Source organism: Alligator mississippiensis, chromosome 16 (assembly GCF_030867095.1).
Source record: "Alligator mississippiensis isolate rAllMis1 chromosome 16, rAllMis1, whole genome shotgun sequence".
NCBI classification, from domain to species: Eukaryota; Metazoa; Chordata; order Crocodylia; family Alligatoridae; genus Alligator; species Alligator mississippiensis.
In genome coordinates this window covers 28,053,490-28,074,366 of record NC_081839.1, presented here as the reverse complement: position 1 = coordinate 28,074,366, position 20,877 = coordinate 28,053,490, and the positions used below count along the sequence as shown (strand labels likewise).

At 49.7% G+C, this 20,877-nt stretch overlaps 1 protein-coding gene and 1 long non-coding RNA gene across 5 annotated transcripts in view; one reads left to right on the top strand and one right to left on the bottom strand.

Annotated features, from left to right (window-relative positions):
* The window catches only part of GLB1L2 (galactosidase beta 1 like 2), a 32,916-nt gene extending 12,108 nt beyond the window's left edge, over positions 1–20,808 (bottom strand). The window contains exons 1-10 of one of the 4 annotated variants that reach the window (XM_059719810.1): positions 20,709–20,806; positions 17,509–17,568; positions 15,561–15,758; positions 14,995–15,063; positions 14,524–14,619; positions 11,785–11,893; positions 11,536–11,628; positions 8,218–8,299; positions 5,728–5,792; positions 1,466–1,550 (exon numbers count right to left, since the gene is read on the bottom strand). In XM_059719810.1, the coding sequence (XP_059575793.1) occupies positions 1,466–1,550; positions 5,728–5,792; positions 8,218–8,299; positions 11,536–11,628; positions 11,785–11,893; positions 14,524–14,619; positions 14,995–15,063; positions 15,561–15,758; positions 17,509–17,568; positions 20,709–20,791 (940 nt within the window). In that variant the 5' untranslated portion in view covers positions 20,792–20,806. Of the gene's footprint in view, positions 1–1,465; positions 1,551–5,727; positions 5,793–8,217; positions 8,300–11,535; positions 11,629–11,784; positions 11,894–14,523; positions 14,620–14,994; positions 15,064–15,560; positions 15,759–17,508; positions 17,569–18,653; positions 20,141–20,708 lie in introns of those variants that run through there. The other 3 variants (XM_006276262.4, XM_059719811.1, XM_014593769.3) reach the window with 3 other exon arrangements.
* Positions 8,473–10,670, top strand: LOC132246567 (uncharacterized). The gene is made up of 3 exons (XR_009457944.1): positions 8,473–8,562; positions 8,669–8,781; positions 10,606–10,670. It is a non-coding gene; the product is annotated as an uncharacterized LOC132246567 (long non-coding RNA).
* Positions 20,809–20,877: the final 69 nt, after the last annotated feature.

The window sequence follows — 20,877 nt, the reverse complement described above, 5'->3', positions numbered from 1 at the left end:
TGAGCGTAAGAACTATGACGGAGCGTGATCTTTTCAGGAATATTAAGTCTGCTTGAGTTTTATGTCCACTGCACCACCCACAAAAGGCAAGATCACCCATTCTGAAGGAGGACATTTTGCTTACTATACACGTTACAATGGCCACTAACAAACACATTCACGTCACGTTTTACAATCACTTCAGAGTCATGGAAAGGGGCCCTTGGAAAGGCCAGATTTGCACAAGACAAGGTGGAAGTAGCTTAAGGCACTAGCCTGGGAGTCAGGAACTATGGATTTTATTCCAGGCTGTGCCAAACTCCTTGCAACGCCCAGATCAATCACCAAGTCCACATCTGTAAAATGGACATCACACTTGTCTACCTTACCCGGCTAGCGGAGGAATGCATTAACAATGAGGTGCTCAGCTCCTTTGGTAACGGGAGCAACTTCAGCACCCAGATGCTCAGAATGAGGCCGTGTGACCCCCATTCATTCTGAACCAAGCTTTGTGTTAAGTTTCCTGTAACACGATCAGTGTGGGCAGAATTCTCTGCAGATGCCTGTTTTTGTTAGTCCAGTGTCTGAACAGCACTTGGCTCTCAAAATGCTCCTAGGTCAGCCCCCATGGCCTTCTATTTCAGCAAGCACCATCAGGCCTGACCAGCACTAAGTGCATGACTCCCCATCTCAGTGTTACTGAACTCATATTATGGATGGGGAAAAAAGATTAAGTGGCTTCTACCGCTTTGCCTCATGAGAATAGTGAACGTAGAACCCAGGAGTCCAGTCTAAGCCTCTGTCTGTGACTGTTCTTCTTCTCATGTTCCTATCTTTAACACCAAGACATGAAGCCCCTTTACAACAGATGTATTTAAAATAACATGATGCCAACATATTGAGCGCTGGGGTCAGACGATCAACATATCGTGTGACCCCAGTGCTCTTTCCTGCCCAGGCCAGGGGGTTGGATTCGATGACCTCCTGCGGTCCCTTCCGATCCTAACATCTATGAATCTATGAATGTGGTGCCAATTCATAACAGTTTTCAATAGCCAAAATATTGTATCCACACCCCCCAAAGCTTTGGCTGTTTGGGCCTCTAGAGCTTAGGCCATTTAGGGCAAGTGTAAAGTTTTTCTTCCAAGTTCATACAGAGTCTAGCAATAGGGCCCTGATCCAACCAAGGCCCTTTCGCAGCATCAGAAGTTGACTTTGACTCTCTGCACTAGCCTCTGGGTACGATGCCTCCTAGAGGAGTACAAACAGGACAGCTATTTGTAAAATGACCTGCTTAAAAATCAGCAACAGGGATAAAAACACCAAGTCACAGCAGTGTGACACATCCATTAAAAAGACTGGAAAAACTGCACACAGCCATGCTTGCTGCTGGATAGGAAACTTGGAAAGAGTCACTGGGCCATTTCTGCTGACAGCTGTTTATACAGCAGTAAACCCTAAACAAGTAATAATATATGGTGCTCACCATCTGCATCAAAGATATTATGAGGGCCTCCCCAGCTATCAAACCAGCCAGTCCAAAACTCCATCACCATCTTTGGCTTATTTTTCTGTTACAAAAACAAAAGACAGAATTAAATGCAGACAGGACAATGCTGCACTTATCCCTACTTCCCAGAGACATTGCCCAAGTACTATCTGGGGGCAAGGCTTACAGAAGGGTTACCGGCCAAGCCCACAGAGCCAATTAGCCACAGAGCCCTAGAGAAGCAGGGCACAGGGTGCCTGCATGCAGCAGTGTCTGGGGAAGATAGGCAAAGCCTTGTGTAATCATGCAGCCCAAGGGGAACACACCAAGCCACGAGAACAACCAGGTGACACCAAACAGGTCCACATCCCATGGCTTTGAAGAGCTGAAGCAAACCTATTGTCCCCGTTTAGTTTCTGCTAGAAATCCACATTTATAAATGTCTACTTAGCCACACCACTGCCATTTAAGAGTTTGCAGGTGTGCTGCAGCCCATGCTTGCCAAGGTGGGAACAGCAGACCTTAACATCTTAATGCCTTTTTAATGCTGCATATGGTGTTGGCAGGAAAGCATTAGCTTTTGCAGGAATTAGGTCTTCATTAAAAAGGCTCTGCACACAGAGCAACTGCTTCCCATTTGTCAGTGCCTGCCAGCTCCTTTACCTCCCGTGGAATTCCACTCAGCCCCGTCACGCCAGACGGAGCAGCGTGGGAGCCGACTTGCTGGCGCTGCCCGTTCAGGGGTTTATTCCTAGTCAAGGCAATTTCACTCGGTGTTTGATGGGGGCCTTATCTGATGCCACATGAAATGGAGAAGGGAAGTGACTAAAGAAAACCATATTTCATTAGGAGAATACTGCAGCAGTTAGAACATTAGAGACGCCTGCAGTCGATTCAAACCAGCTTTGGATAATCTACAGTATCAATCCGTCTCCAGTAAGCCAGCTGATGAGAAAGTTTAATCACTCTATGGAAACTTAGCCCGCAATAGGGACAACCGACTTGTAGCTGAGACTCCATCAGAATATGCAACATCAGCGCCTGCCCCCTGTAATTAATTAGTGTCATGGAGGAAGGGCTGAGTTGCACCACGCAGTCAGCTCTGGCTGTCAGGCTGGTGGAAAGATGCTATTTCTCACTTGTTTGCAGAGCTCCCAGGAGCTGTGGGACACCAGCTCAGTCTGGTACAAGCAGTCACAGCAGAGCCTCTCAAGCCTGTTTGTCAGCAAAACGTGGATCTGACAGTTAAGAGCTCAAAAGACCCTATGGGACTTGGTTTGCAAACCTCCCCAGACTCATGTTTGAAGTGGCAAAGGCAGTGATTCAGAGAGGCAAGAAGAGGAGGGAAGAGCAAGAGCAGGGAACCAGAAGAGCCTGTTCTTGTTCAGAAATCTGAACCCACTCGCATTCTGCAGCCATGGCATCTCCCACCCCACGTGCTTTCCGAGGGATGAGTTTGGGGTGCTTGGGTGATGCAGGGGATCAGTGCGCTCCTCTGCAGCGAATACTGTGCAGTTAGATGCTTTGCAGGCTGGGTTGTGCGGGTGATGGAGCAGGGTGCCCTGGGACAGCAGGACACAGGAGATGCTGTCATGAAACCACTGTGGATGTGCATTTGCACTCATGCTATCCCAAGGTGAAGCTTTACCCCGATCCATTTTCCAGCAGGACTCTCAAGCCGGCTTTTGAACCGATCAGTCCAGCCTCAGAAAGGCAAGGTTGCCCCAGTCCTGAATCATTTCTAACAAGGAGGGAATGAACCTTGTGACACAATCCCATAAATGCATGTTGTTTATCTCCCCTCTCTAGCAATCACAAACAGATCACAGGTGAGCACACAGTGGGTACAATCCTCAGAGAGGCTAAACTCAGATTCGGCTTGGGTTAATTCTAATGCAGCCCAGAAGCATGATGCATCTGTATGCTGGGGCACTACCTGCCCAGGGGGCCTGGGGTTGGAGCAGAGATGCAAGTGCTGCAGGTCAGGGCTCAGGTGCCTTTTTAGAGCGAGGTGGTGCCTGGACTTGGAGCAGAAGGAAAGGGCGAGCTACAGGTGAGAAGTGGGGGGCAGCTGGGATTGCAGGGGAAGAGGTGGCAGGTTGGCAAACCCCAGGTAGGAGAGACTCTTGCAGGGCCCACCTAGCTCAAAGGCCCAGCTGCATCCAGGCTACTACAAGCCTGCACCCTTTCAAATGCCATTTGAAGGCATCCACTATGGGGAGCCCAAGTTTCAAATGTAACTGGCTAAATTAGGGGTGTGATCCACAAACTGGCACTTGGGATCTTGAGAGACCTGGGCCAAAGGGCCTGGTGGAGCCCTCGAGCATGGCACCACGCACCCAAACTGCCCACAAAGGCTGCTCCAAACTGCAGGGCTAAGTGTTGTTGCCGAGGTGGTGAAGGCCTCCCTTGCGGTGCAGCAGCCACATGCAGGAGCTGCAATGGCGCACTGTCTGCAGGGCAGGACCCACACTGTGCGCTCAGCAGCTGCGCAGTCCAGGCCTGGCCGTGCCACTTGCACATGACCTTTGCTTCGACCTTGATCTCGGCAGTGCAGTGACTTTGCCTGAACCAGGAGCCTTGACAAACAGACGGCAACTTAGCTGTGCTGCCCAACCTCACCTGCTTTTGAGAAACACTCTACAAAGACAGGAATCAATATGCAGGGGATTTAACTGTAAATTCCCCTTAATCCTGCCGATATTTAGAGCGAGTCCAAAGCACTTTTCCAGCACCACCCCATTTCATGGGCATTCATGTGGGCATAAGATTTTTCTGGCTTTCCAAGATAACCAGCTACAATTATTAACTTTTAAGAAAAGGTATTAAAAGCCAAGAACACAACAATGCCCAGGCTCCCGAGGGTCAGACAGATCTGCAAGATCCTCTTTAAAGGACATCCACAAGCACCAGGCTACTTCTGCCTACAGCTCTTGTCCCATAAGAGAGGCGGCCAATTGCAGGCCTACACCAAGGCTGAAAAGCATGGGAATGACAGAGCCTTAAAAGCAGCGAAGCCAAACTCTTTGCTGCCCCTTAGGAATTATTCTGGCCTCTTTCCAGGGAGCCAGACCTCCATACATAACCAGGAGACACCCCATGTGGAGAGTTGCCCCAGGATCCAGAAATGGGATGAAAAAAAACCCATTTCCTTCAACCTTCACTGAAATCAGCGGGCTACAGCTGAGAAAGGCACACTTGCCAGGAAAGCTGCTGCAGGGTCCTGCTGTCTCCTGCCAAAACCTGTTCCTTTTAATTGTTTAATCAATTGCTCAATATTAGAAAAAGAATTACTAGACGTTCAAATCTGTTAAGCACTAAAAAGGAGAGACAAACACAGACTTCATACTGCAAATTCAACTCGGGCAAGGAGAAGAATTTAATTGCCCAGTACTGGTGACCTGGTGACAAAGGAAATCTACCAAATGCTTCAGCAACCTTCTCTTCTAGCAGTCAGTCCCACTGGCCACTTCCTTGAGAGGTAACAATGTCCCCTGTTCAGTCACCTCCAAATCAGAGAGAGAGATCTGGAGCTGCATTTAAAATCAGCTCATAATGCTATACAGCACAAGCCAGATTTTCCATTTTCCTACAAACCTAAAGGTTAGCTGCATTCCCTCAGAGAGCAAGGGCTACAGCTCTGCTCTTGAAGAGTCTGGGCTTTCTGTCCTGAGGGACATCACATTTCTGTTGGACTGAAACTAAGCTCTTAGACCTTAGAGGTTCTCATCTGTACATATCCTTGAGTTTATGATTATCCTTTGACCATCATGAAGCTGCATTTTACCCAGAGTAGGGAACCCTAAACCAGAACCCACAGATCCAAAGACCCCCCTGCCCAGGGCATTCAACATCCAGATCCTGATTTGCGGTTTTTTTTAACCCATCTGTACGTTCCACCAGATGAAGGTCTCGGCCGTAAAAATTGAATGCTTCAGCTCTAGTGGGACATTTGCTACTGCTTGCTTTCCTGAAGGGAGACCCAGACTGCAAACACTGGCCAAGCTCTTCAACCACAGTGAAAAGTGGGCATTGGGGTGCAGCACCATTAAGCACTCCTTCAACCTTTGCTGAAATCTATGGGAGGCTTTTCACTGATTCCAATGAGATTTGGCTCAGAGGAAGAGGGCGCGACCTTGGGACATGAGTCACAAAAGCAGAAGTAACAGTGCTTGGATAACACAGCTATAATAACGAGAACAGGGTGAAGCACTGACAGTAATGACAAGAACAGGTAAGACAGGTGTTAGGTATCTTACCTGTATTGTGTCCAAGTAGGTCAGGAGGTCACGCTCAAGTTTCTGGAAGTTAACAGTGGCCAGAGCTGTTGAGAAAGGAGACAGCCATGCATTAGCTAAGGCAGGTCATGAATCCTTTCACCCAGTACAACCCCCCCTCCCCATACATCACAGCGAGGCATCAGGCTAGCAGAAATGCGGCAGGAGCTTTGCCACCTACAGAAACACCACGAGAACTTCCTGCATCACCTGGGTGCCCCTTAGAAGGCTCCCAGCCGAGTCCTGCCTCCAGCTTAAAATGTCCAGAGATACAAGAAATGCAAGGCAGCCCACCTCATATGGTATCACAAGACTTCAATAGCATTTGTTAAGCACCTCAAGATCTTCAGGTGAAAGGTACCACAGAAAGGAAGGCATTATTAAAGTTGAATCTGGGTGTTGCACTGAACTCCTAGGCTTCAGCTGCAGGATTCTCTGTCTCTGGCAGCGGCTAACAGCTTGTCAGGCCTGTGGGGGTGGGTGAGCAAAAGCAGGCTGAGTCTCCCAATTAAAATCTGCCTCACCAGAGTCAGACCAGCCTCATCTGCAACTCTAGTGGAAAAAACTCAGCAGCTGATCCGTGCACTGTGGACGCTTGGGCAAAAGTGCTCTGTGGTTCAGGACTTGTCTCTGGATCATCGCACACTGCTGTCCTATAACTCGCTATTAACACCACAGCCCTTTGGGTGTTGCAGGAGTGCTTCTTCTCTTCTCCTGTCCTTCTGTCACTGTGCAGATGCTGCAGTGGCAGAGTTTTGAAATTTTAGGAGCAGCCGCATGTGAATTTTTAAACCAGAATCTTATTATCCTTCAAAAATGTGCGAGACTGTTGACATCAGCTCCAGCCCTGGTTCTGTCAAGCACAATGCTTCAAACAGAATATTTACAGGAGCAGGAGCTGCCATCTCACCACCTTTCCCTGATTTTAGCCGACTTCTCTAACTAGCTTGCAAACCCCGAGAATGCAGCGCAGGCGAGCAAGGCAGAAGAGCCAAACAACATGGGAACATGATGCAGATGACAACGCGGAGGGCGAGGTGCCCAATCCTAGGCTCAGTACAAGTCAAGAAATGACAATAAAAATCAAACCCAAAGCCCCGCCTCATCCCCAGCTCAGGCACTGTCCAGCAATCTCCCCACATACACGCACAGGGGCCCCACCAGCATGCCTCACTCCTGACGGGGAAGGATGTGAGGTCTGGAGGTTGTGGCCAGCTCAGTCATTAGCTGAGCTGTCAAGACTGCCAACAACAGTTGCCAATTAGTCCAAACTGTGACAGTTGTTTCTATGGGAGGAGGACACAAGTCCACAAGGGACTGGCTAGGAGGTGCCACCTAGTCTGCCCAGCAGCCACTCCGGCCTCAGCATTAAAAAGCCTATGCAGTTCTTGCACCTCCTCCCTTAGCTGAGTCAGGTGGATGATGAAGATATGCAGATGGCTCTTCTGGCTGCAGTGCCATCCCTGGACAGCTGCTGGGAGAGGCTGCTGTGTCCATGGGCATGGAGGACATGCATGCACCCAAACGTCTCCCTCATACCCCGAGCTGCTTCTGCTGCATACAAGACCCTGCTCCAGCTACAGAGCAAGGGGCTAGGACAGACCCAACCAGTAGATTGGCTATGACACCCTGAATTGCTGTTCCACATGGTAACATTCTCCTCTGCAGGAAACCAATCTGGCTATCACTGGCATTAGAGGGAATCCACACGCATCTCAGAAGAGGCCACCAGTGACCAAAGGAACCTGCAGGACCGTTGCCTGATTTTTCTCTCTGGCCTCATGATGGGTCTCTCTCCTTTCCTCTCCCCCTACCTATTCCGACAGTGGCTTCTGTCACCTTCTCTTTTGCGTTTTCGCAGCCACCTTACTGCCGCTGCATCACTTTGAGCTCTAGTTATTCCACACATCTGATTACTTGACATGTTGACTCTAATGAGCAGATTGTTATGACATCTAAGAGGCAAATTGGTATCAAAGAGCTCTCATCATGCAGCCGGCTGGAAAAGGCAACTCCAAACAAGAGAGCTCCAAGGCGTAAACATTCCTGCAGGAAGGAGCTGGGGCAAAAGGGGGATTTCCACCCTCACCCCTTCCAAATACACTCTCCACAAGAAGGAGAGTGACCCCGTGTAGACAAGGCTGCAAACTGCTGCAGCACAAAGAGGAAACCTGGAACAGGCCACGCTGACTTGCACTGGAGAACGGCCTGGTCCTCTGTATTGTTAAATAAAAATCTAAGCAGAGAAGAGCGGAAGAGAGGTCTTATTTTGTATGATCTCCAGGCAATTTTCTCTGGATCAGAAATCAAAGCCATTCACAACTGGGGTAGAAAACCAGCTCTGTATGATACATGCCCATGATCCCAGAGAGTACTTCTCACTCAGATGGGCAATCTCACCGAAGTCAGTGGGAGCCCCACACTAGAAACATCTCCATCTTTCTCACTGTAAAGCACAGAAATGCCACCTACCTCCTTCCACAACGCCAGCGGAAAGCCCATCCTTGTTGTCAGATGTCATTAACAGTTCCACGATTCCTCGGTTTAGCATGGCCTAAACGAAAAGGAAAGTTACTGTGCTGGGACCCAATTTTAATGTTTCACCCAGACACTGGGGAGTTTAAGTTTATTGGTGATCTTCTGTGGGGGATGATAGGAGGAGGGATTGGGGACTGACTTCTCCCTCTGCTGCTTCTAGATTATTTCACCTATCTGCTAAATGGTATCCCGCTGAAGTCACTGGCAAAATCCCTGTTTCAGTGGCAGCTGGCTCTTCCCCTTTGCAGTGCTGTTACATGTTACTACTGGACAGAAACGGTGAGTGTAGCCACCAATTCTTAAATGTCTTCTATGAACACTAGCTTTATTTTCATTCCCTTGATTTGACTGGACTGACTTTCTGCATTGTCCTCCTGAATTCCAGGGTGATGTTTCCTGTGTGGGATTTCAAACACCTTGGGTAATTCTGCTGCTTCTGTCTCCAAAGGGAGAAGAGGAACGGTTCACCTTCCTTATGCAAAACCCAGAGGACAAAAGGTAAGTCAGCAGGATGGCCAGCTAATGGACTCTGCTCTCATTCATCTCCCAGAAAGGTCAGAGACTGCTTTGCCAAGGGATTTCTTGAACAGTCCATTCTGTGTGGAGACTTTTCATGTTTCCACCACCACGGGACTGTGAGCCCATGGGATCCCAAGTCTGTCACTCATACACAGTTCTTCTAATTTTAGACATTATGTTTTATATCTATATTAGAAAAGGAGTGGTCTCGTATTTCACACGCAGGCTGAGGAGCTACAAATTCCCAAATATAACCCCGGGTTTTTCCCAGACTACTGCTGTGCCCATTGCCAAATCATGCACACGGTTTGTCCCAGTGCCCAGTCTGGCAATCACCCCATTAACTTTAATGGACTTTGGATCCAGCTCTTAACATCTCTCTACATCGATTTCATGATTGGTAAAATGGTGAAACACACACAGCAATCAACACAGGAATTACCTGAGAGGATTAATTAGCACCTGTAAAGCACCTTCACAAACATTTACACATGGGACATGTATCAAAGAACCGAAGCACGAGTCACAATGAAAGACTACGGTTGAGCAGTAATACACTTGAGAACATGAAGACACACAATTGAAGGTATGCTGGTCTGGCTACAGCTGCTTTGTGTTCCTGCCCATATGTTACTATGCTGCATTCATTATTACTTTCATCCCTTAATACCACATTTTGCACCAAGGCAAAATCCAGTTAACATGAGACTAAATTTCAGAGCTGAACATTACTGAAGTATTCTCAGAACACTGTGTTAATGTAGGGAGACTACTTTGGGTTTTTTTTAAGCTTGGATGTAAGAAAAATAAATGTGTTGTTACATATTGAAATGCATTCCAGGATTTCAGGGTGCAACAGTAAAACCAGAAATAGAAACAGTCTAAGGCAGGCACAGGTGTGTGTACTCAGATAATTACGCCAGCAGGGCTATTGAAATGTGTGCTCGTGTGCCTTGGAGAGGACAGCTGCTAGTAGTACAGGCTTTATGGTCAAGAGAGGAAGGGGGAAAAGCTAAAGTACCTAGGAGAATGAGATGAGGATGGAGCCATCAGTAATTTGCTTGATTTACCTTTATTCCCAGAAGAGTGCAACATGTTAAAACCTGTTGCAGTCACACAGATGGACAAAAGGCAGTGCAGTAACCAGCCCATCACCCCCTAAGTACAGAGGCCATGCCAGAAACAGATGCTGCGAGTCCTATCCCTGGGTCCATCTGCACAAACATTAAACCATACTCCACTGCAAATCCAGGAGCAGAACTCAGGGATCCTGGTTTCCCAGTTTCTCTGCTCTGTGCACCAGACCAAGCAGACTCAGCATATCGCACACAACACTAAAGCACCAGGAAACAGCCCTGGAGCTTGCCTGGACTGTGTAATGTATTTTGATACACAAGTAAAATATGACCAATTCTTTCACCACTGTGGTAAGGCAAACAGGTGCTGGGGCTCATAAATTGTCTGGGATGCTCCAGAATACACTGTACCAATGCTACCTTGAAACCGGGGAGGTGCAGTTCTCACACAGACCTTTACTTGAGTGCTATGATATGATATGGGATGAGGGTGTAAGGAAGCAGACAGATTTTTAAGGTATCTCTAATCTCTATTCTGGCCACTTGTTAGACTAAACATTTCAGGTTCAACCCTCCAAACAGGTGAAGCCCGAGTTAGCCTGGGAGACAAAAACACTCTAAGAGGATCAGGAATCTCACCATGTGACTTATTTGGTTGAAATCCTCAAGCTACTGGTGAGAAGCAAATAAGCTAAGCCTCAGCTAACCCAGTTCTCTCTTCAACTAGGGCTGAGATACCTGCCAGTTTAAAGGAGTTGCTAGCGCACTGACAGAACAGCAGGAGACACAGTGAGTTCACGGTACAAATCTGGACTTGGAAACAGTATTGTCTGGGGAAAAAGGGTTTTGGGACCACAGACCATGCCATTTGCTTGGAACCACAGGGGTGCAGAGGTGAGAGATGTCAGTCCTCATCTTAGCCTTAGACAGGTGCAACAAAAAACACGTGACAGCGGTCTTGTCTCGCACACAGACAATGCTGGACCATAACTCTTCTTGCAGGCAGCAGGAAGATGTTATGCCCTCAAGAAAAACAAACCTCTGAGCTTTAAGGCAGCTCCAGTTAACTGTCTGGGCACTGTGTCAGCAACAGGTGAGCAAGTCAGCACAGATCATATCTGATCCAGCAGGAGAACAGGGCCTCTTTGGGCACTTGCCAGCTCTTACTGCTCAGCTCACAAGTAAGGGCTGGGTCGCTTGTTCTCTCTGACGAGGATGAGGAAGGCATTAGGGAAATGAGCCTGCCTGCCCAGTGCCAAGCTCCAGATTACAGAGTCTGTCTGATTCACATAACCCTCCCTCCTAGGCAGGCATTCAGTCTGCCACACCCGAGTACCACCAATTAGCTGTTTCTGTTCTAGATAAACAGCTGGGGGACAGCCATGCCTCAAGCCAGCTGGATATACTGGGGATACTCTCTCCTTCCATTCCCCACCTTGCTTTTGGAAGTCCTCAGAATACAGTTTTGTATCAATACTGAAAGTAGAGTTTTCTCTCCCCTCCTTCCCCAGCTGCAGCATCTAGCTGGATAGGATACTGATCCTGCGTTGGTCTCAGCAGAGGTTTGTGGGACAGGGAGGAGGAGCAGAGAAGCAGGAAGGCGGAGAGCGGATTGGGGAGGTACCAGCACAGGGAAAAGCAAAAGCACCAAAGTTACCATTTTAATGTAGGTCAGGTAGTGATGGTCTTTGGCGTAGGAGCCATATTCATTCTCCACCTGCAGTGCAATGATGGGCCCCCCCTTCTTATACTGTAAGGAGAGAAGGGAGAAGCGGGTCACTAGGCTTTGCAGTTTCTCACACAAGTAAGACCAGGTCTGCTGGTGCTGCGAGGTTGCCCTGGTCAGCTCCGATGCAGCCGCAGCCTGATTTTGTCTGCAAAGAGAAGGTGGAGGCATCCTACTTGCCTGATGAGGGACCACCCTGGCCATTAGGTGGTCAAAATAGGCATCCACAGCCTCTGTGAAGCCCTTGTAGGTTGTCCTCAGTTGCATGTTGGGGTCTTGCAGAAGCCAACTAGGAGAGAATAGGAGGCAACTCAAAGTAACCAGCACTACACTCAGGAGAACCAGAAGTGAAGAGCACCTGTTACAGACCTATGTCTAACCCAGCCTGCACACAGCAGCTATTCATGTCTATCTCCGAGCTCCAGCAGGAGGAAATGGAGCAGTCAGATGCGGAGACATCAGCATCTCACTTCACATTAGCTGTAGTGCCACAAGAGCCCAAACTGCAGGTGCAGACAAGAGAATGACTCACAGTGAAGTCTGTTCTACTCTCTCTCTTGGCCTTGCTATCACATAAAAAACATGCTCAATTTATAAGCCAAGAGGGCAGCTTTTGAGGGGGTGGCTCAGCAAAGCATTTTAGAGTTGAATCTCATGCTGGGTTCCTTCTCCATCAGGCGTCAGGCCCAGGACCAAAGACCTGAGGAAGCAGCGTATACACAGGTACAGATAACGCAGGGGATAGGGCTGGACCAAGCCTGCTTTCCCTGCACTGCCTGCAGCAGCAACGGGAACGTTTTTGCACAGGCCAGCAGCTCAGCAGAAGTGATTCTGAGTTACAGAGGAGCCAGATGTGCTGGGAAAAGGGCACATGGATTGAAATCCCTTCCTCCCTGACAACTGCAGAGAAGCCACCTTTCTGAGGTGAAGCATGGCAGCTGTTTAATAGCACAGAGCACCGCTACACTGCTATTCGTGCCAAGTAGGGGAGATGAAACATGGTCTATATAAGGGATGTGTCCGTAGGCTTCCCTTCCTGACCACAATCCAACTAAATCCATTTTCAATGCCAACCATTGCTTACCCTCATTAATGGCAAGTTCAAGCTGCATGACCAAAGTCCCTCCTTTTCCCAGCCCCGTACTTCAGGTCTAACCACGGAGATTCAGTCCCAGTCCAATTCGTGATCAAGGTAACACTGCACAAGCCAAGCTGGGACTCTCAGAAGGCTCTTTGTTTTCATGCCAGGCTAGTCTGGAATTTCCTGCATTCCTAGAGGGCAGTCCACAGCCCCATGCGTCACATTGCCTCCTGCAGTTCCCATCATCACTGCCCCCTGGGCAGTCTGCCTTTCAGGCAGCCTCTCCCTTTATTTATATACAGCAGATACAAAGGATCCAATTTGCTAGTGTGCAGGAAGGGAGATTCAAGTTCTACATCCAGATGCGATTCAGGGCATAGTTATTACAGCCCAGCTTTGCTCACTGCTTGTCCCTACAAAAGAAAGCATAGGCTAAGGGTACAACCAAGGGCTGAGAGTCAGGACTCCTGTATTCTACAGGCAGCCATGGGCCAGTCATGATCTTTCTGTGTCTCATTCTCCTGATCTGTGAAATGGGATGCGACTGCTCACTTTACCAGGTGAAAGAGGCTGCATGACTGCATATATCTGACTGCAATGACTTCAGAGCACTCAATGACACTGTCACTCCTGCTACCGTTAGTCCTAGCCAGCATCACAAGCAGCAGCAGCAGTGATGTCCCATCCCTGCACTATGAGAGACCGTAAAAGACCCTTGCCATCTCACAGCGTCATACTTGCACCAGTGCCTCCTGCTGCCCTCGGGCTGGAACGGAGCATTCTCCTGCGCATCATGACAGAACATTATGGAAAAAGGATCATGTTCCTGCAGGCCATTGTCTCAGGGGCCTCAATCAAACTCCTCTCCTGCTAAGAGTGCTCTAGTTGTATTAAATAGGCCAAACGCTCCAAACTCCTTTTGTCTGAGGAGAGTGAGCACGAGTTGCAACAAAAGCAAGACTTAGAGAGACTGGGCCAACATTTTGCCTGAGCCAGCCTTTCACACTCCCCTTTATGGCTAAAGCTCTGGGGAGCGAGGTGAGGAAGAATAAACAAGTGGGACCGTAGCTTGGTAGCTGCTCCACTGGGACCCAGTAACCAGGACGCACCTGCAACACTTATGTGCAGAACGTAACTCTCCAGGACTCCTCCCTCAGGGCTGTGTGCACTGTAGGAGGGGCTGGAAACATGTGCTGGGGAAAGTCAGGCAGAGGGAAGTTTGACTTCAGTGGAAACCTGTATCTGGAGTATGTGGGTGTGCCTGTGACACACGTATCCCTATAGCACTATTAAAACAGGCCTAGGGGTGAAGTGAATCCTTAGAGCAAGTCGTAAATATTACTGGACTGCGAAAACTGGGGACATCAAGGCCCAGGAATGAAGCAAAGGTCAGGCAATGGATCAGTGACAGAATGTGAGCCTCGTAACACCACTTCTCTGCTCTCCCTGTTAGACAGCACGGCCTTTCAGAAGTGACTGTGCATAGCAAGTCTCCCGTCAGGTCTGTTTGTACCACCACAGAAGGACTGACAACAGTGGTGGTACAGGCTAGAGCTTCAGCAAGCATCATTTCTAAGCCTGCAGGAGACTAGGTCACGCAGCTGGGGCACCTTTCCTGTTTGTTGCATTTTTTCAGTCCAGAATATTCTCATGGTCTCTCTCCAAGGGTCTGAATTTTTGAGCAGCCATGGGCCAGTCATGACCTTTCTGTGTCTCATTCTCCTGATCTGTGAAATGGGATGCGACTCCTCACTTTTTTTTAAAAAAGTGGTTAAAATTTTTTTTTAACCAGTTCAAAAAAGGAGTCCAAGTCCATCTGCCAGAACATGCATGCTTACCTGGGCAGGCCACCAAGGTCCCATTCAGAGCAGATATACGGTCCTGGACGCAGAATCACCCACAGACCAACATCAGCTGCCATGGTTAGGAAAGCCCTAGAGGTCCAAACAAGGTTAATTATTATTTTACTAATGAAGCAGCAGGTACCTGTGCAGGGTGCATCTGGGGAAGGGGAATAGGGGACCAGCTTAGAAGCATCACTCAGCTAACCATCAATACTCCTACGCTGGACAGTCTCCATTCCCAGGGAGCAAAGGCAGGGAACATAAGGGCCAGTGCTTTAACAAAGGCCATACAAAAAAAACACACGAGTTAATCTCAGGGACAAGAGAGAGGCAGATTCATACCCCAACATTATTTGCTCCTCAGTCCCTTTGCTGCCCATCTCGCACTTCACCCAACCCCCGCGCACAAAGCCAGGTCAGTGAGAGATCTCAAAAGGAAAAGAAACATCTTTTTCACCCACGTACTCCAGATCCAGGTTTCCACTGAAGTCAAACTTCCCTCTGGCTGGCTCATGAAGGTTCCAGGGTACATACCTGAAATGCAAAGGATCAGAGTGGCGAGTCAGGGTAGCCAGGGAAAAAAAAAACCTGCCCATTTTAGCTTCCCTCTTCCAGCCACAAAGACACAGGCACAGCTACAGTTATGGGCAAAGAGTCTGTGCTGGCACTGCATAAACACCCAGCTGCCCCACTCTGCTTTGTTCTTCATGCCCTCCCTTTCCACATCCTATGGCTAAATGCATTTCCAGCTAAATGCCTCTCTGCCAGCCTGCAACATATGAGTTATCCATCTTGGCTTGAGTTCAGAAAGATCAGTACAGAGAGAGGTCAATTAAAGGCTGGTGAGTGAGTGGGAAACGAAGGAAATCAATGTTCCTGCTGACTGAAGGGGCAGGTGAGGACAGGGGCAGGAACTCAGTCCTATGTCTAGGCTCACTGGAATCAGTGGCAAAATCCCCACCCGCTTCCCTGGGAGCAGGAGCAGCCTCTTAGCTATGCGACAGGACCCAGCAGGCGAGGCTGGCACTTACGTGGTGAGGGTGTTCAAGCCGCAGGCCTTCATCTTGATGAGGCGGTCTTGCCAGTATTCCTTGGGGACACGGAAATAGTGCACAGAGCCCCCAAATATGCGAAAGGGCATGCCCTCCAGGAGGAACTCCGAGCTCTCCGCCTGCAGGCCCAGGTTCCGGCCCCACAGCCGTGGGGGGATCAGCTCGCTCCAGTTAAACCTGGAATGGGAGAGAACATCTGACCATGTGGATCTCAGGGCTCTGCCAGAGGTAACCTCCAAACACTGCTCATTTCAGCCTAGCTGGTGCGACTGATTCAGCTTTTCATCCTGCCAAGACCAGCCATGCACCATGTCATTCACAGCATAAAGTTTCAGATGATTAAACCTACCTGAACCTTATGAACATTCACAAGCACAGGAACAGGGATTTTCCCCGATGCCCCAGGCAAACAGCCCCCTTTCTTGCATGGTGAAGCACCATGTTCCATGAAGGCTGATTTAGAGATTTCTACCTAGCGGTGACTGCATTTCAGCAGCATTGTATGTATGGGGGTCAGCCACACAGGAAGCCACCATCTAAATGCAATTAAATAGTAGATTTGGAGATGTGTGGAGCTATCTCTTCCCCAACACCTCCAGAGCTCTTGCTCCTGCTCCTAATACCAAGCTAGTGCTTGGACATCTCCCACTTATAGTCCTCCAAGCTCTCCTCATGCCAAAAGTCCTCCTTACATTGTTTCCTACTAGTAATAAATCTGTTACTAGCCAATAATTCTTCCCTGGTAATGTCTTAGTGCAGAAATACTACTTAAGTTAATTAACCATTACAGATGACTTCCACTTGGCAAAATGACACAAAATCTAGTTGGTACAGCATGAAAACAGGACCCCTTTCTTCTTCAAATGATGATTTTGCAAGGATAGACTCATGGAGGACTGAACTTTGTGAGCTGTGTTTTCCCCCAGACATGGGCAGCTTAATGACTATCCACATCTAGGCACAGGTGGATATCTACACACAAAAAAGCTGCAACTGTTTATCTAATTGAGCATCTAAAAGCAAAGAGGTCCTGAGATCATAGATGAGCTGATGTCACGTTCTTCTGCCTTGGACAGGTCAAAAATCAGGAGAATTTTCCCTCGTCTTTCTGCATTCGCATGTAGGAGGAGCTTTAATCTCAATACATGGCCCAAGGGAGGGACTTAGACAATAAAGTTCTTCCTTGTTCTAATCCCCCTGTACATCAGCAGGAACCACCAAATGTGAAGACAGAGAATCACATTCACAAGCACGTGGAATGATCTGCTCAGACAGTCGCACGGAGATCTGATTTCCTTTTGGGCTGGCTGCTATGTGGCTCTCCAGTGGATGAGACCTCAGCCCAGTAGCCCTAAAGTGAGCCCATACACCTCTTACCCACTGATCCAGCAGCACTTCTTCACCCTCAGTCACTGAAGAGGGAAAATGAAACTGCTAACTACAAAATTCACGTGGGTAGTTGCCCAAGGTCCCTGCAAAGACTTTGAACCCCTTCCCCTTCCAGCAGCAGCCCTGCTGCCTTCTTCCACCCACCCATGTCCTCTAACTTTGAGTGTGTCCCCCCCAAATGGACAATAGCAGCTTGTTCCCATGAAACATCATCACAGGCAGATACAAGAAATAAATTCCATTCTGAAGCCAGCAAAAACGGCCCACACACCCAAAAGAAACGTTACATTCAAAGGGGGTAGCAGCTACGCCTCCGACAGCTTCCTGCACTACAGTTCTACAGCTCTCAGTCAAGTCTCCAACTACAAGATGCTGGCAGAAGGTAAAGGGGATGTGGTACATGTGGCTTTGAAGGGTCTGCACGGAGGCAGGCTGGAGCAACTAGGTCTCTGGGAACACGAGGCGAGGCCACTACAAGGGAGCTAAATATAAGACTTCCAACATGTTGCAAGGGCTGGCCGACAAGTTCAGAGAGTACCTGTGTTGCACAGCATTCTCACAGGCCTCTGAAACAACAGGCAGCAGGCAGGGGTAATACCTGGAAAAGGAAGCCTAGATTAGACACCACTGTCTTCAGTCAATGAACATTCAAGTGGAATCACTGTCAGCTCATTAAAAAAAACAACAACCCAGTAATAAAGTTGGTCAAGAGAGCAGGGAGCGATCACAGTTCAAAACCACTCAGTTATCTAGAGACCTACACTTTTATCAAGCAAGAACATCATTACTCAGAAGTAAGAGGAGCAGAAAGGTCACGATGCTGCCAGCTTAAAAGACAGCCCACGTGCAGGGAAACTGGATGAGAGACAGATCTGCACATCCAGCGAACAGGGCCAAAGTCCAAGCGACAGATAAGCCACTACCATGTCACCTGCTTGCTAAAGAGTTACAGTAGGAAAATGGCAATAACTAAGAGGATCAAAACTCCTATTCGGCCTTCTGCGTGTCTACCCCACCAGCTGACCACGCCAGACTGAAATAATTGTCATGCACTGGTGTTCTGCCATTAAGACTAGTGAACTGATTGCCCTAGACAGGATTTCGCTAGCCCTGGTTGTCCTTGAACTTGCACCTGCCTTTTCAAGAGCAGAAGACAGGGTAGAGTTGCACCTTATAGACTAACTAAATCCGAGATGTATAGCATAAGCTTTCATTAGCAGAGGGCTTGTTCTGATGAAGCCCTCTACTTACAAAAGTTCACTTTATACAACTCTGATTTAGTCTGTACAGTGCAAATCTCCACCTTCTGCCTATTTCAGGTTAACATGGCAAACTACCTCTCTTTTCAAGAGTGCCCACTGATATGTGGGTGCACAACTTGAAATCTCTTTTGCCCAACTGCGCTTTCCCATGGCATTGGGCATGCTGCACCAGCTAAGCTCCTGCTGAGCACAGCAAATGACATGGAGCTGCCCTCCAACGGCACATTCCCACACCAAAAGCAGGGTAGTAGAAACACCTTGTGACAGTTGCCATAGATCACCCATCACAAGAGAAGGTGCAATGCCTTGCTAGGACAGGCGAATTGGAGACAGCGCCTGAGGAAATCTGCTCCTCTCTGTGATCGGGCATGCATTCTACTTGCTTCTGTGCATCCAAGTCAGCAATGCCTCATCCTCTTACCTCTGGAGCTGCAACTCCATAGCTCTTAACCAGCCAGGGCTTTGCTTTGGCTCTTGATGAGAGCAGCCTTGCTTCGAGGTACGTTTCTTTCTTATATTGCGACGAAAGCTCTGGCTTCTCCCAGAAAGCTTCCCCTTTCCTTTCGCCACTTCCTCTCCATGCTGCCAAAATGCGCTCCCTGGCCAGGCTCGAGCCGTAGTTCCCTCCCATCCCCTTTAGCCAAGAAGTCACTCATGAGTATTGGAGCAGCAGATTCAGTAAAGCTAAAGGGTGAGCAAACAGAGCATTAGCTCCTCTGTGGTGCACAAGGTCAGGGCGAGGCATTTTATCTTGCTTTCATTAGGGACAAGCTACCTCCTGTTGCTGCAGCACAACAGCACAACAAGACTGTTGCTGCGGGCATGCGGCAGTCCCGATGGAGGAACTCCCAGCCTCCGTTTACTATGTGGTAATGTGTTCACAGAGCTGTGCCCTTGAAAACTGGTATGAGAAATATGGGCCTTTCCTATACTCTGAGATAAGATGGACAATATGCTGGGGCAAGCTGGGAAGATGGCAGTGGGAGTAGTTAAATATTAACTCATCAAAAGACAGCTGTCCAACCCACTGAAAATCTGGCACAATGACTCTCTTTGCCTCATGTGAGGGCATAGGGACTCATGGTTCAATGTCCTGTGCAACTGCATTCCCTGCTGCCTGGCAAAGTCAGGGAAGTCAAGACCTGATATTTTTACCCAGGGTAGGGGAGCAGTGGGAAGAAGGAAACAACAAAGGAGGAGGAAAAGCAAATATTGAGGCTACCATCTTAGGATGGCTGCACAGAAGGGGAAACTGAGGGATGTGCCCTGCAGTTCAGCTTTACTACCCACTTGGCCCTGCTGCAAAACTCAGCCGTATGCATCTAGTCCTCTCCCTTCTCCCAGGAGAGGGAAAGGGAACGACTGTAGCTTCAACCCACTGTTCGTCATCCCTTGTTGCGGCAAAGATCCCGTCCCACTGGGACAAGCGCCATCTCCTTCTCTGGGCTCTCCCAGATTATTCCTAGCCGCTGCATCATGCAGCTGGTTACTGTCGAGTGACTTGAGTCCAGGGAGTCTCAGCACACCCTGGACGCCATGGACTCATCAGGCATATGCTGCTCCAGAAGGCAGGGATCTCAGTGCTTTCCTCAGGCATTAGTCTATAATCTTGCTCAGAATACATCATGGCAAAAATCCAAGACCGGCTACAGAGCGAGCCTGCTCCCGAACCAAAGGGAAGTCGCAGGCGCTCATCAGCTTTGAAAACCAGATATATTCCTAAACCCGTATCAGGACTTGCAGCGTAAAACGCTCCCATCTGAAATATCTATTTGTGGATTAACGACCGCTCAGGGACTCCGACCTCCTCTCCCCGCACCCAGGAGGATCTCCAGCGCCTCCGCGTTCCCATCCCTGCAGACCGGTGGGAGCAGAGGGATTTCTGCCAATTTCCCCCGGCCGGACCGGACCGTAGGGCAGGTCTGGCCGAAACGCGCGACACCCGCTCGCGCAGAAGATCGCTTTCCTATCAGAGACACGCGGGGGCGAGAAAGAAGGACGCCAAAGAAGACGTGCGGTCCCACAGGCCCCCGTTCTGCCACCGGCACGCCCCCCTCCCAAAGGAGCCGCACGGAGAGCCAGAGACGCCAAGAGAAAGGCCAAGTCCTGACACGAGAGACCGTGAGCCGCTCCGGGAGGCTCCGAGACGGGCGAGGGATTTGCACGAGCGCGTCGTCCGTCCGCCCCAGAGCCGTGGCCACAGAAAACCCTCCACCAGGCGAGACCGTGCATAAACGCGACGACGTGTCCGTCCGTCCTCCTCCGCCGTGACTTCTGGTGGCCGGCGCGGATGCCGTCGACAGGCAGCGGACAGGCGTCTCCACGTGGGGGTGCGCTGGGAGGGGGCGGCGCTGCCCCCGCCCCCGCAGGACCGGCCCCACGGGGGGTCGTAGAGCTGGGCCGCGACCCCCGTCCGCCGGGACGGCGACAGGGAGGGACAGGGAGGTTTCCTGCCCCCGCCCCCGCCCCCGCTCACCTGCGCAGCAGCAGCCCGGCCAGCAGCAGCAGCAGCAGCCCCGCGCCCAGCCGGCGCCGCCGCCGCCCGCCGCAGCCCCACATGGCCCCGGCCCCGCGCGCCTCCAGCCCGGCCCGGCCCGGCCCGCTGCCCGCTGCCCGCCGCCTGCCCCCCGGGCCTCTGGCCTGCC